Genomic DNA, 19,717 nt, shown 5'->3' on the forward strand with positions numbered 1-19,717 from the left:
CCTGTAGAGTACAAAGAACGACTTTCATAATGTTATCACCAGCAAAGTCCATCTGGTACTGCCAGTAACAAGGGGATTATTTCAGCTTTTCATTACGTCAGTGAGATTTTAGGATTCAACTGTCAAACTGTTGGGGGAAAGAGGGGAAAGTTAGATTATAACTGAAACTGTTGGGGGAGAAATTATCTGAATATTTTGCCAGTAATTTTTCTAACCGTTTTTCCTTCCGTTAGTCTCCTAATGGTTTGTCCTTATGAAATCAGATTAGAAAGCAATGACTTGATTTGTTAAGCAGGCAGTGATGACAATGAGCGTCTGTTTGTCTGGTCCAGATTCTCATTAACACCTAGTAACATTGTCCTTTCTTGCTATTACTTTTATACAGAGCAGCACAGAAGCTTAACCTGTCTTCGAAGAGAAAGAAATACCATCCGCCCCTACCACACACACACGACTTCTCTATTTATGCTACTAACTTCAGTGGCATCCTGCAGCTCTGTCCTCCCCCAGCACCACCATGCCTTCTGAGAGCTGTGTCCAAAATCAAGGACAACCCTGGCATTGGAAAGGTAACTTTGGATTTTGATTTTTTTTTTTTTTTTTAATAGTTCTCTAGGTGAATTTTAACAGGGCTGGAAGCTTTCAGCCTAGAACAGAGTTGGAGAGGCTCAAGGGAAGAGTCTTGGGATAGAGAGATAGCCACAACTATTTGAATGCGCCTGAGAGCTGTTATCACCTGTTGACTTTGGAAAGAGTTGGCAGCCTCTGAGCAGATTCAGTGCTGGAGTGTTGGCTTCCTTGAAGCCAGTTAACATCACTGGCAACAGCACTGGCAAAGGTTATTTTGTCTTTGCCACTATTAAAGCAAGAGACAATTTTCCTTTGGTATCATTTGGTCAAACTCAGTGAACATACAGGATTCAGCTTTGGCAGAATCAGTCTCTGCATTGCCAGCAAGGCTCAGCCACTGGTGCTTGAGGTTAAGGAGATACCTTGAGGAGGCTTTGTTTCCTTCTGCTTCACATGTCATTATAAGTCAGGAGTATGGAAATGAAGTAGCAGGAGAGAAATTAGATGTCTTTCCAGCTTACGAAATACAACATCTTTCAAATTGTAATATTTGTGCTAATTTTATTTAAAATTAATTAAAATACAACCAAATTATTTGAAGTTTTATTCATATGTATAACTGTTTAATCACCCACGCAGCAGAATCTGAATACTTATTTATATAGGTTACAAGAGATTAGCATTTGAAGATAGAATTGGAGTATATCATGTGTGCAGGAGAGCTAAAATACACACCTTGAGCATTAAATGCACACAAATGAGCATTAACATAAAGAGATTGTCAGCCTAAATACCTCTAACTGCCACTGTTGCTCACAGAGACTGCTCTGTATTTCTCAAGTCAGTGAGTTTGTGCTAAATGGAAAACAAAAGAGTAATGGGTTTGTTTTAAGCAGGTGGAAACTCACAGATGAAAATGTGGTTTCTTCTCCTTTTATTCCCAGTGAGTTAGGAAAGGGGATGTACTGTTAAATAGTGGAATACAGCAAAGCTGGCATAGTAATTTAGAAATTCCCAGGTGCAGGAAGGTTTGCTGAGGAACACCCTTTCTATGTGTGTGTTTCAGCAGAGCCCATTTGTTGTGCCTGTTGCTTCTCCATGAGGCTTAGTGCTTGGCCATGGCACCAGGAATAATAGGGGTGTAACATTTATGAGGCTCTTTGGAAGACCTTTAAAGCATGCTTGTGTCTCCTTGTGCCTGCAGCTTAATAAAGCTGTCTTTGCACCTCACTGCACTTTCGCACCTGCAGATATCTGTAGCCAAGAGACTTCAGCCTCTGTCCTGTGCTTTGAGGGTGGTGTTGACCAGCATGACTTGTGCCGCGTGGAAAGCTCTGGTTTATCTGGTGTCTCTAAACAGATCAGCAAAGTCTAATAAAGATGAAGTGCACAATCCCAGATGGCAGGAGATGATGTGCCTTGCGCCATGTGGTCTACCTCCTTTCTTTATTAGCGAGCATAGCAGAGGGCTTTCAAAGGGAAGAGCTCTACCAGAATGCCAAGGGACATGGCAGGACCTGGAACAGCTGTGCAGCTCAGTTGTGAGAGCTTCTCCTCCAACATGGGATATGTATGTATCCCATGCTGGCAATGCATGTGGTATTTCTCTCCTGCCTGGCACACTACATCAAGAATTTCCAGACTTTATGGGTCAACAAGCTGCTGTTGACCCTCAAATGTCTCTGTTGTTCAGATGAAAATATTATTGAAGATACTGTTCGGGCCCAGTGTTCCAGCTGTGTCCTTTTCACTGTGTACTTGTTGACCCTAATTTGAAAGAATCTGGTGCTGGAAAGGATGAGAGCTCTCTGCAAATTGAATCTGCTCTTTGGTTCTTGATTTAAGATTTAGACCAGAGGTGTCAAACTATTTTTCACTGGTGGCCACATCAGCCTCGTGGTTGCCTTCAAAGGGCCAAATGTAATTTTAGGACTGCATAAATATAACTACTGAAAATGAGTTTGACACCCCTGATCTAGACCATCCAAATGGTGGTGGGGTGTGCTAGCTACTAGTTTTAATGCTCCTCAAAAAATAAAGTAACTAGGCATCTTCTCTGATCCACAGTATAAAATAGACAGTTCCTGTTAAATGGCTCACAACCCATTCTTCTTTTGCAACTTTATAAATTTGTGTTTGCCCATAGGAAAAAAACCTCCAGCAATATAGTGTTTTGTAAAACTGTGTCATCATAAATGAAATCTCATGTATCCTAATTCTTAGAATTTACGATAAAAGGATAAGTGTCAGTCCTGCATAGGTCATCTTTTAGTACTAGACACTGATAGTTTCACCTTTTCTGAGCAATGCCAAGAGGCTTATGGTAGCCTTTAGTCCACTGCACAGTAACATTCTCCATTATAATTTCCTCTTCACCAGCTTCTGCTGATCAAGATTTAGTCAGCTATTATCTCATTATGAGGATGATGGGAATAAAGTAATTACCTTTCTTCCTCACTGCTTTAAGTATCATAGCAATTGAGAGAAAAATCAGCAAACGCTGACAGATGTGCTGTGGTCCTCTGTTAACTTCAGTCTTTCATCTTCTAATGGCTTTCTACTTTACACTCCTCCTGGTTATCCTTTTTTTGTTGTTTTTTCCTGTGGCTTTTTCTTGCAGCCTGTCCAATGATAAATACAAGATACGCATAGGGGACAGAATCAGTGGTGGATTCTGGAGTCACTTTTTCCTACCACAGCATCTGTGGTGGTGGCTGTGGCTCTTTTTTGGTTTTTGTGACCATTCCTAGGTCAGCAATGTCCCTTGCCATGTTATTACTGTGTGGTTCCAGTGGGTTAAGCAGCTGGTGGGGCAGCTTTTCCTTCCTCACCTACCCGCTTGCTGCTGTTTTGGCTTTCATGGTTAGTCATGTTGTGGACGACTGGTTCCTTGCTGATATCTGCTCTATAGGTAAGTGTAGCACTGGTGATGGGCTGCCTGTTTCCCACCTAACTTCACTTTACTAAGTTGAGAATGACCCATGGAGGACCAGTCCTTATTCTCCTCAAGGGAGTGATTTTTCTGAGCACAGATAGCTTGGCAAGATTTGATTGCCTTGTCAAATGGTTTCTTTCAGAACAGGACAGAATTCCATAGAGAGACATGGCTTTTTTTACTGTGAAGGGGCTGAAGGGATAAAATTTAAGGAGAAGAGTATAAATTATGTGAGAATGAAAAACAGAGTACTGAACTGGAAACACATGAAGTGTCCAAGTTACTTCAGTGAGAGCAGTGTGTCTCCCTTCATGAAACGCTGAAATGGTGAATCATGTCAACTGTGCAGAAATACTGTTTATATTAGGAGAGAACTAGTGAGTAAGGCTTGAACACTGCAATGAATAATTGTTATCTATAATGACACACTCTAGGTAGTCCCATTTCTCTTGTAACTCTTTTGAAAGCTTAGAGCAAGGTAAATGTTGAAACATTTACAGTGTCCAATATGATTGGCTTTCTATATTGGTAATTTTTGACTTTTTTTTTTCCCCTCACTGATGCTCAGGGTTGTCTTTTAGCTGGTATTCAAGACATTATAAAAGACACAGGAAGAGAATGTGGAAAATATTATGTCACTTTGGGGCTAAAAGGGAAAAAATGGCTCCAGAGGGAATCAAGAAGTGTGACATTGTAAGGCTGACTTTCAGAACAGGCAACCAGGCAGAGTGGTTGAAACAATAATAAAGACAGAAATTAGCAGGCAGAGAGGAATGTGATATAGTAGGGATCAGTTGATGGAGCTTTTATAGGTGGAACACATACATTAGCATTCTGTGGAAGAGTCAATGAGTTTTTTAATAGGGTTGGTCTGGTTGGTATTTGGGTTTTGAAAAAGTCTTTGACAAGTGCCCTGACTTAGGTTTCTTAAAAAAACCCCTAAGCTGTCATGTATTCTCTGGTGGTTTAATAACTGGTGGGAAACAAGAGGGTGAATTTCACACTGGAGCAAAGTTAGTCATTGTGTCGTGTGGAAGTCTATGCTGTCTTCCTAAATGGTTTGGGTGAGGTGGTGAAGCTGTGTATTCAGAGCAGCCAAAGCTAAAAACTGACTGTGAAGACTTGGAAATAGGTCTCATGACACTGAAGTTACTGGGTGGATAAAGAGGCTGATGAACTTCTGTATTGATTAACACAAAGCAGGGTATATAAGGAGCTCTAACTATGCATGGACCCACAATAAGGATATCCGGCATGGCCATAACCCATTTTACCAGCTACTGCAGAAGCTACAGCACTGGGTTTATTATCATGAGTCTGAACTTCTAAAGAAATGCTTTATTGACTGCTCAGGAGGCAAAAAGATTAAGCATCTTTAATTGTAGGGAGTCTCTGACAGTATGTGATATAAATATATGTTCCTCTTCAGGCTCATAATGGCTTTTAAAGACTTTTTTGTCTTCTCTCCTGGCCTTTTTCTTTGAGGTAATAACTATCACAAAGTTTAATAGAGGATGGTAACAACTGAAGAAAACTAAAGATTTCCCTTCCTCCCCTATGTAGATATCTCTGAATTGCCTTCTCAGAGAGGACCTATTGCTGTGGCCGAGTGAGGGAGGGGCTGGATCTGAAAGACCCCAGCATGCAGGAGCAGCAGCTGTGTGTGTTTTGCTGCTGGTACAGAGCTGGATCCCAGTAAGCCTAAACATTTGTGAAAAGGACCTCACCAAACAAATTAACATACATACCTGTATTTTTTCTTATTTGATGTGCACTTTCAAAGCTGCCATACCATGACTGTTGGCTTCTCCTGCCAAAGAAACTCCCTTTGACCAAGTCAGAAGCTCAGTGGAGAGCTTCCTCGTACATTAAGTCCTTTTCATTGGTTTCAAAGTTAAACATATGAATAAGAGTTATTCTGAGTTGGGTTAAAGGGCAGTTGAATCTAAGGAACTGATTGAATTGAGCAGAGGCAGCATCAGGACTATCTTGGCTGTTTCTGTGGTGTCTAGAATTGGACAAGTCCTGTCACTGGTGGTGGGACCTTGTGTTGAACTTGTGAGCTCCATGGGCCTTCAGGGAAGGGAAGAGGCTTGAGTTCTTTCTTTTTGTGAAGACTTTTGTATGACTATAGCAAAGGCAGGAATGCGATAAGACTGTGCTGGCCAGTTCTTGAACTCAGTTATTGTTTATTTGAGCACAAGATCTAAATTTGTTCTTCATCTAGTGTAATCACTTCCATGCATATCATACAGTTTTGCTGTGTTGAAATTGCTATATGGCTTTTATGGTTGAATACATGTGTTGCTAGAGAGTTACTCATCAGAGGGCCTATATATATTTTTTTGCAATTTCTGTTCAGAATTTCTCATCGTTTCAAGTACTTAGAAGGTGGGAAATAATTTCTTTTACATTTCATGAATACTATTTTTTCCCCCTATAATAGTTTCAGCAGGACTGTGTGGACTTGTTCTGTGATACAAATCTTTAATTAAGCCTTTGGCTTAACTTTATTTTCTGAGAGTGCGAAAGTTATACGCTCTCACAGGTGCTTGTATGGTTTGTCAATATTTAAGAATACCAAGCATGGAAAAGTTAAAAAAAAGAAAAGAAAATATTAGAACCGTAGGTCTGTCTGGGACTTGCATTTCATATAACCAACAATAATCAAATTCTCATGCATAAAGAAAAATCCTACTACCAATACAAACTGGATGCTGAAAGGCATTTTGGTGAATGTTATGTAGAAAATTTCATACCTCTTTCTTGAATGTGCCAAAAACATCAGAGTCCAAATCATTTAGCTGGATCCTACTTAAAAGGCAATGATCCAGTACAGTATGATTCTTGTAACTGAGTCATTTTTGTGGTCTCTCTGGGTGTTATTAAATTTAATGTCAGAATAGTGGAAAAGACGTCTGAAAGCCATTTAATATTGTCACTGGAAAGAAGTTAGATTATGCTCAATTTCTGACATTAATGTGCTACTTAAGATAATTTATCATATTGTGGTATTAAAAAAGACATCCTTTTTACAGTGCTTGCTGTATAGCATTCTAATTTACTATTTTTCTTTAGCATGGCAGGAAGCCTTTTTCATGCAAAAAATTTTTTTTTTTCTTTTTTTTTCTTTTTTTTTTTTTTCCTGGCGTTCTATTCAGCTCATTCTTTATAATACTGCATCACTTACAGCAGCAGCTTTAAGTGCTTGTCTCTTCCAAGGATCCTGTCAATTTTTTATGTTAGAATGACAGAATCCTCCTATGTGAGACAATTGAAGTGGAGCATTTAAAGAGAACCTGAATTGTCAGACATGTTTCTTGGGCAGGTATATACATACTGGTCTCCATTTATGTGTTTTAGACATTTACTTTCATTTATGCTTTACCAAGCCATAGCTAAGGTACTGCTAATATAATTTACTGATCATTCAGGGTTTTCTTAAGTGTGCTGTGTGTCCCATTCAATGGTTCTTAGACAGTTTGATGATGGATAACAAATAGGTACTTAATTTTGTCATCTTTATTGCTGCTTGTTTCCTAATGACTAGAGTGTTATTTCTGATATAAATCATGTATCATGCTAAGTACTTTTCTATCCGTGTATGTAGTTCCATATCATCCAGGGTATGTGCATCCCTGCTGAAATGCCTTGAATTGCTTAAACAGAGATGTGGAAAAATGAGATAAAAGTTCACAATTTCTTCTACTTTGTTTTCACATTTAAAAATGAAATAGTTTTCTTCATGTCTCCTGGGAGTAGAGAATCAATTCTTTTTTAATAGAGTACAATACAGAAGTGATTTTTTTAAGGTTCTCCCAGGGGAGCTAGATGGTCTATGCTAGCATGGCTATTTTGCATATAAATTTGCCATCCATTGATAGTGGCAGTATATGAAAGGCCTGTAAGAACTATCCACAGTAAACCAATTTAGCAAGGGTTATATATCTGTCAGTTACAATTAAATCCATGAAAAATATTGGCTCTGAACTAGGACTTTTGTAATTTGATTTATACTGTAGTTGAAAAATAAGTGATTTCATTGGAAAATGGTCTTTATTCAACTGAATGTGAATTCTTTATAATTTTTTGCCAGGAAATCTTAATTCAGAATGGTGGATGTCTAAACATAGTTATTTAATTAACCTCCTGTTATACACCATTTTGTGAACATTGGACAAAATTAACTTCGTGGCTGCATGATGCCTGTCAAGGATATGTATTTCAGGGAATATTTAGTGTCCATTCAAATTTGGTATAATGACATTTATTGCTAAGGACCAAATTGCTTGTTCATTTAGGGATTATGATACTGCTGTAATGTAGAATATGAGCAGCATTTTTAGAATGCCAGCACGTTCCCAAAAATATAGACAGATAAAGTCAGAGTTTATTTTAGTAAAAAAGGCTTGAGCATATCTATTTTAGGATTTTACATGCTTTTAAATTTATTATTTCTATTTTTTCCTTCTCATTCTGTCTAATTTGAAACTTGATAACTATATACTCATCAAATTCCAATAGAACATCACTGTAAACACAGGAACACTGCACATCTATTGATTTCAAGGGAGGTACCATAAGTTACAGTTATGTCTGTCCTAACATACTTGGCTGGGTCAGGGTCTTAATTTCCTCAGCATTCAAAATGCCATGGAGTCTAGTCATTACTTAGTGAATGAGTGGAGTCTTTTCTGTCTACATGTCTTTCCCAAATTAAACCACAGAGAGTACCTGGCACCCTTCACTCCACTGAAAGGTGCATGACCAACTCTCTGAGGTAATATAATATTTTTTAATTTATTGTCTAAAACGTGTGGTAGACATCCGAGATAGTCTTAGGAAGAGAATCCAGATCATGTGTTTCTTTAAGCGTGATGCTGTCCTTCCCCGTCTGGTCTCAGAGTTGATAGCCCTTCTATCTCTTGATTACAGGGTAGTAATCAACGTGAACCTGGCTGTCTCAGTCTCTTGGCTGTTTCTGTCTGAAATTGTGTAGGATTGTGTCATTCTCTCTGTTATCACGACTCTTTTCTCTACAAAGTCAACCTTGGATGTTATTTCTTCTGGGACGATGCATGCCTCGCTGGTCTTGGAGGTGTTCTGTGTTCATTGATGCGTGGCTTTGCTGTAGCTCCATTCAGTTCAGCATATCCAAAATATGTGGACTGTATTAGACAAAACTGCTAGCTTGCCTCTGGCCATCAGTTTCACATTCATGTCAGAGAGTTGCTTTGAAATTTGGGTTTCACAGCTTTCTGGTCTGTCTCTTATTTTTCCAAACCTGCTTTCTGACACTGACATATGCTTGATGTTTGCACTATCTTGACCAGTGCTGCTACCAGACGATTATTTTGGTTGCTGTGACTCGCTTGTCATGTTCTCAGCTCTAGCTGGTTCAGTGTTCAGGGGGAGGTCTGGAAATCGTGAGTTCGCACAAAGGGGACACACGAGGATGGTACTCCTGGAGGAGGTCACAGCGTGGGGAACAGTGATTGCCACAAGATGACGGGGCAGAAGGTCTCTCCTTGTGACCCCTGAGTGTAAAATGCGGTAGGAAGAGGGGGCTATAAGAGGAGAAAGGGGAGGCACCAGACAGGATGTACATCTCTTAGTTTCAGAGGGGTTTCATTGTTTAGGTCAGAATTGTTAGATATGCATCTATATTTGATTTTCATAAGGGTCTGAGATGTCAAGGTCTAGAGTTTTGGCTCAGGGCTTCAATAAATTACAGGTATTTGAGTGTGCTATATGGTTCAGTGGTTCTCTAGTGGTCTCATCAGATGTTCCTGTATGGGGTTTAGCCCATTAAATATATATGTGTATATATATATGTGTGTATATATATATATATATATCCTTGATTGCTCTCAATTTCTCTCCCATCCTTGCCATCGAAGGTTAAAATTGTTGTGCTGGGTGAGTGGTCCTCTGACCTTATGCTGCCTATTTCTGTGTCTGTTCAAAATTATGTACTCATTTATTTACTTTTATAATTCTTTATATTTTAATAGAATATTCAGGATGTATCAGCCATCTTCTTTTCCCAAACACTTTTGAATTTCATAGGGTTTCCTTCAGCAGCTGAATGTTAACCCCCAGTGTACAAAACCCACCAGATTAGAGTTGGCTAATTAATGAGATACTTCAGTGGTTTGCATGATTTAGGATGTCTTCAGACACTGAGAAAAATGTTAAAAATGTGCAAGTATTGTGATGCTTGTGTTTCTTTTATTTTCATTTGCAGAAGTTGAACAAATCTATTCACTTTTTCTATCAACATCCTCATTAAAATATCCTTGATAATGATAAAGTTCCATTCATAATTCTTTTCCTTACTATACATCTTCCTGTGACATTGAAGAAGAAATACAAAAAAGAGGAGAAAAAAATGAGTTCCTAAAAATGCCCAGTTCTAGCAGTAAGGATCACCCCATCACAGGATGGATTTGCCATCCTAGATCTCCTGAAGGGGTCTAGAAGTGGTCAGGGCACAGACACCCTGAGCCTAAGATGACAAGGGAAAGTGTAGAGTCCTGCATCTGGGCAGGAACAACCCCAGGTTCCAGTATAGGTTGGGAAATTACATATTAGAGAGCAGTGTAGGGGAAAGAGACCTGGGGGTCTTGGTGGACAGCAGGATGACCATGAGCCAGCACTGTGCCCTTGTGGCCAGGAAGGCCAATGACATCCTCAGGTGTATTAGAAGGGGGGTGGTTAGTAGGTCGAGAGAGGTCCTCCTTCCCCTCTACTCCACCCTGGTGAGACCCCATCTGGAATATTGTGTCCAGTTCTGGGCCCCTCAGTTCAAGAAGGACAGGGAACTGCTGGAGAGGGTCCAGCGTAGGGCAACAAAGATGATTAAGGAAGTGGAGCACCTCCCTTATGAAGAAAGGCTGAGGGAGTTGGGTCTCTTTAGTTTGGAGAAGAGGAGACTGAGAGGTTACCTTATTAATGTTTATAAATATATAAAGGGTGAGTGCCACGAGGATGGAGCCAGGCTCTTCTCAGGGGCAAACAATGATAGGACAAGGGGTAATGGGATCAAGCTGGAGCACAAGAGGTTCCACTTAAATTTGAGAAAAAACTTCTTCACAGTGAGGGTGACAGAGCACTGGAACAGACTGCCCAGGGAGGTTGCGGAGTCTCCTTCCCTGGAGACACTCAAAACCTGCCTGGACATGTTCCTGTGCAACCTCACCTAGGCGTTCCTGCTCCAGCAGAGGGATCGGACTAGATGATCTTTTGAGGTCCCTTCCAATCCCAAACATACTGTGATACTGTGTGACTTTTCTGGAATTTTACCATGTTTGTATTGTCTTGCCTTTTTTGTGTTCTTTCTCACTCCATTCCTTCCCCCTTGCCATTCCTTTTAGCTCTTTTCTGTCTTGTTCTCCATTTCTTCATTCATTCTCCCTATTCCTTATCTTGTGTTTTCTTTGCTTTGTGCAAGTGTTCCCAGTAGCTGGCACTGCTGCAGTTTGAACTGAGCCCAAGAAACTGGCTGTATTGTTTAATAACTGCCCACACGTGGTGTGATCCAGAGTGGGCCTGAAATTGATGTTTTAAAATCATTACATGGTTTGGGTTGGAAGGGACCTTCAATGCTCATCCAGTCCAACCCCCGCCATGAGCAGGGACATCTTCACCCAGATCAGGTTGCTCAGAGCCCCGTCCAGCCTGGCCTGGGTTGTCTCCATGGATGGGGCATCCACCACCTCTCTGGGCAACATGGGCCATTGTTTCATCACCCTCATTGTAAAAATAATTCTTCCTTATGTCTATCCTGGATCCACCCCCTTCTGTTTTCAAACCGCTACCCCTTGTCCTATGGCAACAGGCCCTGCTCAAAAATCTGTCCCCATCTTTCTTATAAGCCCCTTTTAAGTACTGAAAGGCCACAATAAGGTCTCCCTGGAGCCTTCTCTTCTCCAGACTGAACAATCCCAACTCTCAGCCTGTTATTGCACTTAATTCTAGTCCTTCATTTTCATTAGCAAATAAAAGCATGAGAGTGCAGTGCAGGTATCACTGCTATGCTCCCAGGTTATGGGCCAAATTTACTTTTAAGTTGGTATGTTTTCTTGAATTCTTCCCTCACTGCAGGCCCTTGTATGTGGATGATTTCCTGTACTGCATGTTGCTGTCTCTACAGGTGAACACGCCTTTTGTATGAGAACTAGATAAAGAGACCCAGGAGAAGATGCGGTTAAGTTGATCCTTAAGGCAGGAACCATGCTGGCTCTATAGTATCCTGCTTTTTCTGCAGTACTTATCCCAGAAGAGTACTGGGATGAACTGCAGAGTGGAGAATATAAAGCTATCACTTAAGACTGGTCCTGAAACAGAGCAGGGCAAGAAGTGTGAGAAGAATAAATAGTGTAACACTAAACCTTTCTTTTATGTACTTAGAAGCATGTGCGTGCACTCGGGATCTGACTGCACTTAGTTTTTGCTGTTGTGAAGGGATGTGTTTGAATAATCTTTGTGCTTGTTGGTACTTCCATGAGCATTTCTACTTCATTTTCAAGTGAAGTCAAAGTCTGGCTCAGCAGCATGAATGAGTCCAACACGTTATAACCCTACAATTTCTCATAGGCATCACTTACAGACAGATTTAGTGGGCAGAGAAGCTAAATTTGAAATCAGTATTTTTCTGTTCTGCAAATCAGCTTTTATACATGAAACACTGAAAGAGGAACTCCCTTCAGCTGCTCTTCTCCCCCTCCTCCCATTTGTCTTGAAAGCTCACTTCCACTGTAAGAATGAAAATGACCCTTGAGGCCTGTTAAGTTTGGGATCTGATCCATTATGGGAAGCTGTTTTAGTATCTTTCTGCTTCAGAGAGGTGGTTTCAAAAAGCTGATTTGACACACAAGGTTTTTCTGGGGGTGAAGCCATCTTTGTGTTATGGGGAGCAATGCCCTGATGGAGGTAACTTGCTGTTTAGGTCAGGGGCAAACCAATTTTCCCTTATCCGAGCTCTGGCTGCTATAATCTAATAATAGGTGGAAGAGAGAGCAGAAAGGACTGTTTAGAGAAGTGCTTTGACAACAGCATATATTTTAAAATTCATTTTAATCAAGTGACCCCCTGAAGTGGGCATTTGTATAATTTGTATTTATATATATATATTTAGGTGTGTGGTGGTGTGTTTTTTTTTTCTTTTCCTCTGAGGGTACGTATTTTACTGAGCACCTTGGTAGCGTGTCAAGGTTGAGCTAGCAGGCTAATACACAAAGCTGGCTTCGTGGAGCTTTTATGGGGAAACAGCCTTGAGTGTGTCACCTCTGATGCACTTTGCTTTTAAAACAGCTGTTTCATTCATTTATTCTAAGGTTTGCTTATTTTCTGGGACTACATTTTCATATTCATATCACTGTGAAAGGGGAAATAAAAGAAAGTGTTGAAATCAGGGGACTGCTTGTGTCAGTGGAAGAATTTGCTGCTACCTTTGGTGGAGCCTCCTGCAGTGTTTACTGGAGGGATCGGTTGTTTCTTACGCTCTTTGTTTGGAAAAAATGTTGAGGAAAAACTTTTATAGCCTCTTTATGGAAAATATTTTCTGTGAGGATGCTTGAGGAACTGTGCAGAGATGCCTGTGTGCAGCTTAGCCCCTGCAGAAAGGAGTAATCGGAAAAATGAAACGGTTTAGGACACCAAGGAGATCTTGATGTTCCCCACTGTCCCCAGGTGGTAAAGCAGGGACAGTTCAGTGCTTCCTCTGCACCCACCTGTCTGCTGTGGATCATCCTGGCTTGGACACCACGTTTCACTTGCACCCACTGGGTGCAGGTGTGTATGCCATCACCTTGTCTCTGAATTTCCCATGTTGTGCTTCGTTGGAGCAGTGTTTCAGCTTTGGTTCTGCCTTTGACATTATTTCTCTGGATACGGGAGTGACGGGGAGATGTCAACTGCAAAACACATTTTTTTTCAAAAACAAAGTGTGTCAGTGTAGTAAGTGTGCACCATGTTAATGAAATTATGTTCTTGGAACATAGTAAAGAGGAGTCAAATTGTCCTGGCACATTTAAGGTTAAATTGGTGACAATAAGTTACTGAGAAGGAGGATCATTCTTTATCAGAGATGCATGCTTTCCAATTCAGCTTCCCCATGCAACATCCAGCTCAGGGCTGGTGGAGGACTTGACTCATGCACAAGCATCTGCCTGCTCTGTGTTTGGAGGGTTCACCTGCCAGATTTGCAGCAGAGAGTTTGCTGTCTGTCACTCCTTCCAAATCAGATACAAGTGCTGTGAAACTAGTGGGTGTTTTGTGGGTCAGTAGTTCCATTGCAGAAGATGAAGCTCCTCATGGGTACTCTGGGTGGAAATTGTTCTGGCTCTCCTGGCTGTGGTACATTACAGCCGTGGAGGCTCTTCACCCAGTGAAACTACATGGTTAACGTTGGTGGTGTGAAAATTGTCTGATAGTTGAATAAGGAGATAACAGTCTAGTTCAGCTTGTTACTGAAACATTTAATATTGGCCATGGAAGGTCACTCTGGCTGAGCACTGCTTTTCTCTTAAGCTTGATCTTCTGGGCAGTGCAGAATTGAAGATCAGCAAAGTGATTCACTGTGCCTGTAATTGTCATTTACTTCACTGCAAGCTGTATAAAACATACTGGTTCTGACCTGGGGGCATTTAATAGGGATAAATGGTTGTAAGTGGGTGTGAGGCGATATTTCAGTTTTTCAAAGTAAGAGTGTGATTTCCAGGAAGCTTAAAAGAAGCAAGTGTGCAACCTCTGCTGAACTTCCATGAGACCCTGTCACTTGGATCCTATAAGCTGCTTTGGGAATCACAGCCAACGTGTCTGAGCTCTCTAAAAATGCTGTCTTAAAACACCATGTGTAGGAAATTGGCATTTGCAATGCTGCAATAGTAATCTACTTTGTTAGTGATTTCTTTTCAAGCTTTTTGACCTTTAAATGCTTTTTTTTTTCTTTTCTTTCCTTCTTTGAGACTTCAATTAAATCTGCAACTAAGCATCGAAGAGCCTAGCAATGACAGCATAAAGGCATCTGCCTGGGAAAGCTATAAGAGAAGCACCTTTGTATTAGGAGAATGTGAACAGGAATTGAAAGTTTCTAGATTTAGCTCAGTTTGAATGCACTAGCCAGCTGTTTGAGGCTTGCATTATTCAGACTGATTTTCAGCGTGGATTGCTTTGTGCTTTCAGTCACATTAAGTGCTTGAAAGGTAGGAGACTAAGAGTTTCCCTTTCTTTAGGCATAGTATTGAATCTAGAGTGCATTATACCTGCAGATCAGCTGTGTATAAATTGAAATGGTAAAATTGGAACAGAGTCAACTGAAGGGACAAAGTGTACCTTTAAAAGCTAGTTCGGTGCAGACCCCAGGGTGGAAACCAGGCTGGAAAATCTTGCTCTGGTTTTGTCCCACGGTTGTACTGACACACCTAGATATTACAAATGAGCATGTCATGGGAGGGAGAATGGGTTTGGGAGGAATGCTTTGCATGTGTTTATCTGTAGCTGACAACTCAAGTTTTCACTTTCTTCTGAATTCTTGCAGGTGAAAGTGATGGTAAGGATTTGTCCCTCTCAAGGAGCACATGAAACGTCTGAATCCATGTCCTTCTTAAAGGTAGACCCACGAAAAAAACAAATCACGTTTTATGATCCAGCAGCAAGTGGGCCTTCCAACGCAGGTCACAGGAGAGGAGTTGTTGCTGTCCCAAAGATGTTTGCCTTTGATGCAGTTTTCCCCCAGGATGCTTCACAGGTACTGGAGTCACTTGCATAAACCTCCTGAGTCTTCTCATGGCCACTGAGTTTGATTGCCTTAAGTGTTCTTTCTGTTTCTGGGGAATTTTATTTGAATGAGTTGCCTTAATGCCTGGAAAAAAACATGGTAATTAATAGGCAAGTGGGTAAATTCTTACACAGATGTAAAATTAAGGAGTAATAGCTGGGGAGATGGATTTGCTGACTAAATTGTCTTCCTGCATTTTCTCTTGTTAGAGAAAGACACACAGCCAATTTGAAATTCACTTTTCCATCCGGTTAGGTTTTAACCTACTTGATGTCACTGAAATAAAGTCCTTCCCCACTGCTTTCAGCGGGAAATGAACATGTGCTTAACATTAAAGTAAATGCTGTTGTTAGGAGAAGAGATACAGCTAACCCTGTGGGATTGCCATACTGAAACACTTAGAGAGGTTTTATGTTTTCCTTCCCTTTTCCAGTTTATTTTATACGGTGTTTTTGGCTGGTTATTTTATTGTGGTGGTTGTGCTGGTGGTGGTGCATGCCTTTCTTTTGGCCTGCAAAAGGCTGTATTTGTACAGCAGTAGCCCCAGACCTGAAATCTGATATGCAGACAGGATGGCTGGTATTTGAGAGGATTGAGGGCTGCAGTAAATTTGGTGAAATTGTACTCATGGACACCTGAAAATTCCTTCTGGGAAAAAATCTTTGGTTCAGAAAAAAATCCTAGAACAGCTTTAAAAAGAAGACCAAATTCAGCAGCTTATGAAGAACGACTTCAAGTTTGAACTGCTGAAAAAAAATAGGGTGAAAATATACCACAAAACATCCAAGGTGAAAATGACATATTAATGTTGAGAAAACTTGACAAAATCTAGTTTAGAATCTTACTCTTAGATCTTCTGCTAGGGTTTTGTCTATTTTTTTGGGTCCCAAAGTAGACATACAAAAATATTTATGAGGTCCAAGTTCTAGCCAGACTCTAAAGATGCAGAAAAACCTCCCACACACATCAGTACCTAGAGCTGTGGTAATGACATCAGGAGGCTGTTTTTTTGTCCAAAAGTGTAGCAGTGATCTCAACATTAGTCCAGAATGGGAGGTGACTTTCTCTTACTTGTGTTGCCAGCCCTACTGCAAGGTGGCCAGTCACATCCTGCTTCTCTGGTGGTTTTGGCACCAGTCCCTCAGGTGGCTGATCCCTGGTTTGTGCTGGACTTGCTCATGTCCTTGTGGTGGGCCTGTTGGTGGTGTTCCTGGGTGACGTTGGCCAGGGCAGCCACTTCTGTTGCTTGAGGCAATCTTGCCGCCATGCACCTGCAGACAGAACCTTTCATTTCACTGCAGTTACATATTTACACCAACTCTCTCCCCTGGGCCCCAGCTGCTGTACTTAATAGATGATCTTATTGTATACTTGAAACCGTCACTGACGTGGATAGACTGGTTTTAGTACACTCAAATATTTTAGCAAGTTCTCTTTATTGATGATGTTTTTTTCCCGTGGAAGAGAAAGATGTGATACAATGAAATATTATTCAGAGATCTTAATGCATTTTCTCCAGTATAAATGTCTTTTTAATTCCTGTGAGCACTCTTGAGTAGCTTAATTTCAGTGGAGTTGCTACTATTGCTGAATAGCCTTGGCTAAGCTATTATACCAGCAGGAAGCCTGGTTGGATAGCATTCAGTTTGCTACATTAGTCAGAGAATCAATATTCCAAGAGAATTGGTTTAGTAGAACTGAAAACTATTTTAGGCTGTAGTAGCATATTTTATTATTTTTTAAGATAGCATAGTTTCTAAAATAGTAGGACTGGTGCCATAAAAATGGGGAGAATATTGCACCTCGAAAATATTGAGTCATTCATTCCATTACAGAAGAATAGTAAAAACCATAGCAGTATATGCTCTTTTACTTATTTATCTCAAATCTTTCTTTCAGGCTGAGGTATGCTCTGGAACAGTAGCAGAAGTAATCCAGTCTGTTGTGAATGGTGCAGATGGTTGCATATTTTGCTTTGGTCATGTCAAGCTTGGTGAGCTCCCAAATTCGTTACAGTTAATTACTATGTCAGTCTGGTAATTACATGCTGTCAGCTCCTGGAACAATAAACCTGGAGTATATGAATAGATTAGAATTTCTTTTTAATTAGTTTTGCAAACTTATCATGGTTTATTTCTACACTGGGCTTGTAAGTTTTAATTTGAAAAGGTAAAATGTAACATCAGATTAGCTTATTCAAGAGCAAGTTTATATAGGTGCATTGTGATGAAAATCGAAAGATCAGAGATGCTTTTAACATTAATTTGCTGTGGGTCTGAGTTACAAAAATTGAAAAACTAATTGAATAAATAGTAACAGATTAATAATTAAATACTTGCATTTTTGTATCTGTTCTTTTCTGTTTTCTGTGCAGCACATGGCATTGCATATAATGTACAGTGATGATATGAAGAGACACTGTCTTGTACAAGAAAGGTGAATTAAATTCATGTTTGTCTTTTCATTCTAGGAAAATCTTTTACCATGATTGGGAAAGATAGCTCAACACAAAGCCTTGGTATCATCCCCTGTGCAATTTCTTGGCTCTTCAAATTAATCAATGAACGTAAAGAAAAAACTGGGACTCGTTTCTCTATTAGAGTATCTGCTGTGGAGATCAGTGGCAAAGATGAAAACCTTAAGGATTTGTTAGCTGAAGTAGCCACTGGCAGCCTTCAGGATGGCCAGTCTCCTGGGGTTTATCTGAGAGAAGATCCAATATGCGGAACCCAGGTATAATGGATATCACAACATAGATTTTTCTGAGCCTTTCTTCTGCTTTTTATTTCCTTTTATCTGGCAACAATTACGGCAACTTTTGAGACAGTAAAAAAAAATTATTGCTTTTAATTTATAAACTGTTTTCCCATGGTGTACATATTTGTTTCTTTTAGTGCCCTAGATATTTAGTCAATTCAGCAGAAAAATAATAAAAAAGAATGCCCCTGTGCTAATTAGTCATTTTCTTGTTTATATTCAAGCTTCAAAACCAAAGTGAGCTAAGGGCCCCCACAGCAGAGAAAGCTGCCTTTTTCCTTGATGCTGCAATTGCTGCCAGAAGTACCAGCAAACCTGAATGCGAGGAAGAAGACAGGAGGAATTCACATATGCTTTTTACTCTTCACATATACCAGTATCGCATGGAGAAGAGTGGCAAAGGAGGAAGTATGAATCTTCTTACTGTATTGTTTATTGTTAAATGATGTGGGGTTTTGGTTAGTTTAAACAATAATTTGCAATAAACTTAAAAAAAAAAAAATGAAGTGAACCCTCAAGCCAGCCAAGTCACCTTTAGCTTCGGTAGTTGTGGCTAATAACTAATTTCCTTGCTATTAATATTTAATTTGGTCATTATCCCATGCTGTATTCTTTTTTTCCTCATTTGAATACATTTTGAATACCAAGTTTGGCTTGAGCCCATGCAAGAACGTGATGTACAACTGTTTTCTCCCTTTTTGTTTCAGTGTCTGGAGGACGCAGCCGTTTGCATCTCATTGATCTGGGGAGCTGCGAAAAAGTGCTGAGCAAGAGCCGAGATGCAGGAGGTTCTCTGTGTCTGTCTCTCTCTGCCCTGGGCAATGTAATTTTGGCCTTAATTAATGGTGCTAAGCATGTGCCATATAAGTAAGTGAATTATTGTCTGCATTATCTTACATTTGTGGTTGGTGTTACTTTAGCAAGGAATTGCATCAACAATTTACTCTTTGCCTAAAATGAAGCTGAAGTTCTGTCAGAGATGGATCTGTCTTCTTAACTTAAGGTCACTTGTATATTACAGATATATGTATCCATTTATCTACCTGTCTATATGTATATATATACACACACTACTGCTGCATTTCAAACAGGTGTTCTTTCTTTCTGTATTAGGCAGAAAGATATTTTCCTCAGGCTAGTTGCTGGGTTTGTGGATGAGAGTAGAGGATGGATGGGTTAGAATAGGGAAGGACAGATCCTCAACTGTGTCACCTGCTGCAATTTGGTGAGCAGGGATATGATGGTTCTTCCCACATGTTGGGCCAGCTCAGGGGGGCAATAGGAAGCTGCCTCCAGGGAACTCTGGGGATAGTTGTCTTGGAGACCAGAGGAGGACAAAATGTCACTTGCCTTGTCGGGTTTTCTGTCCAGGAAAGCCTTCACAGAGAAATTCTGCTTCCCATTTGCTATGTCAGAGCAGAGCACAGCAGGCAGAATGGAAAGTAGATTAGTTCAGGTGGCACTGATAATGTACTTCTGATAACTCGCATTGTTATATTTGTTTAGAGTTTTCTTACCATTTCTGTTGACTTTTTTCTTCTTATCAAAATTGTTTGCATAGAGCTCACAGAGCTTAGCTATCCAGGTACTAAGCCTGCATAGGTAAAAATACAGCACTCATGAGCTTTTTGGGTAATATGAACTAAACCCGAGATAACTAAAGTAGTTATCAA

General features: G+C 40.2%; 1 protein-coding gene across 4 annotated transcripts in view; it reads left to right on the forward strand.

Annotated features, from left to right (window-relative positions):
* Window positions 1-19,717, forward strand: part of KIF26A (kinesin family member 26A) — a 104,531-nt gene that overhangs the window by 72,717 nt on the left and 12,097 nt on the right. For all 4 annotated transcript variants that reach the window (XM_065839094.2, XM_071809703.1, XM_065839091.2 and 1 more), the window contains 6 exons: window positions 386-569; window positions 15,048-15,257; window positions 17,187-17,280; window positions 17,758-18,020; window positions 18,269-18,452; window positions 18,752-18,911. In XM_065839094.2, the coding sequence (XP_065695166.1) occupies window positions 386-569; window positions 15,048-15,257; window positions 17,187-17,280; window positions 17,758-18,020; window positions 18,269-18,452; window positions 18,752-18,911 (1,095 nt within the window). The remainder of the gene's footprint in view (window positions 1-385; window positions 570-15,047; window positions 15,258-17,186; window positions 17,281-17,757; window positions 18,021-18,268; window positions 18,453-18,751; window positions 18,912-19,717) is intronic.

The sequence above is a fragment of the Patagioenas fasciata genome, chromosome 5 (genome assembly GCF_037038585.1).
Source record: "Patagioenas fasciata isolate bPatFas1 chromosome 5, bPatFas1.hap1, whole genome shotgun sequence".
NCBI lineage: Eukaryota > Metazoa > Chordata > Aves > Columbiformes > Columbidae > Patagioenas > Patagioenas fasciata.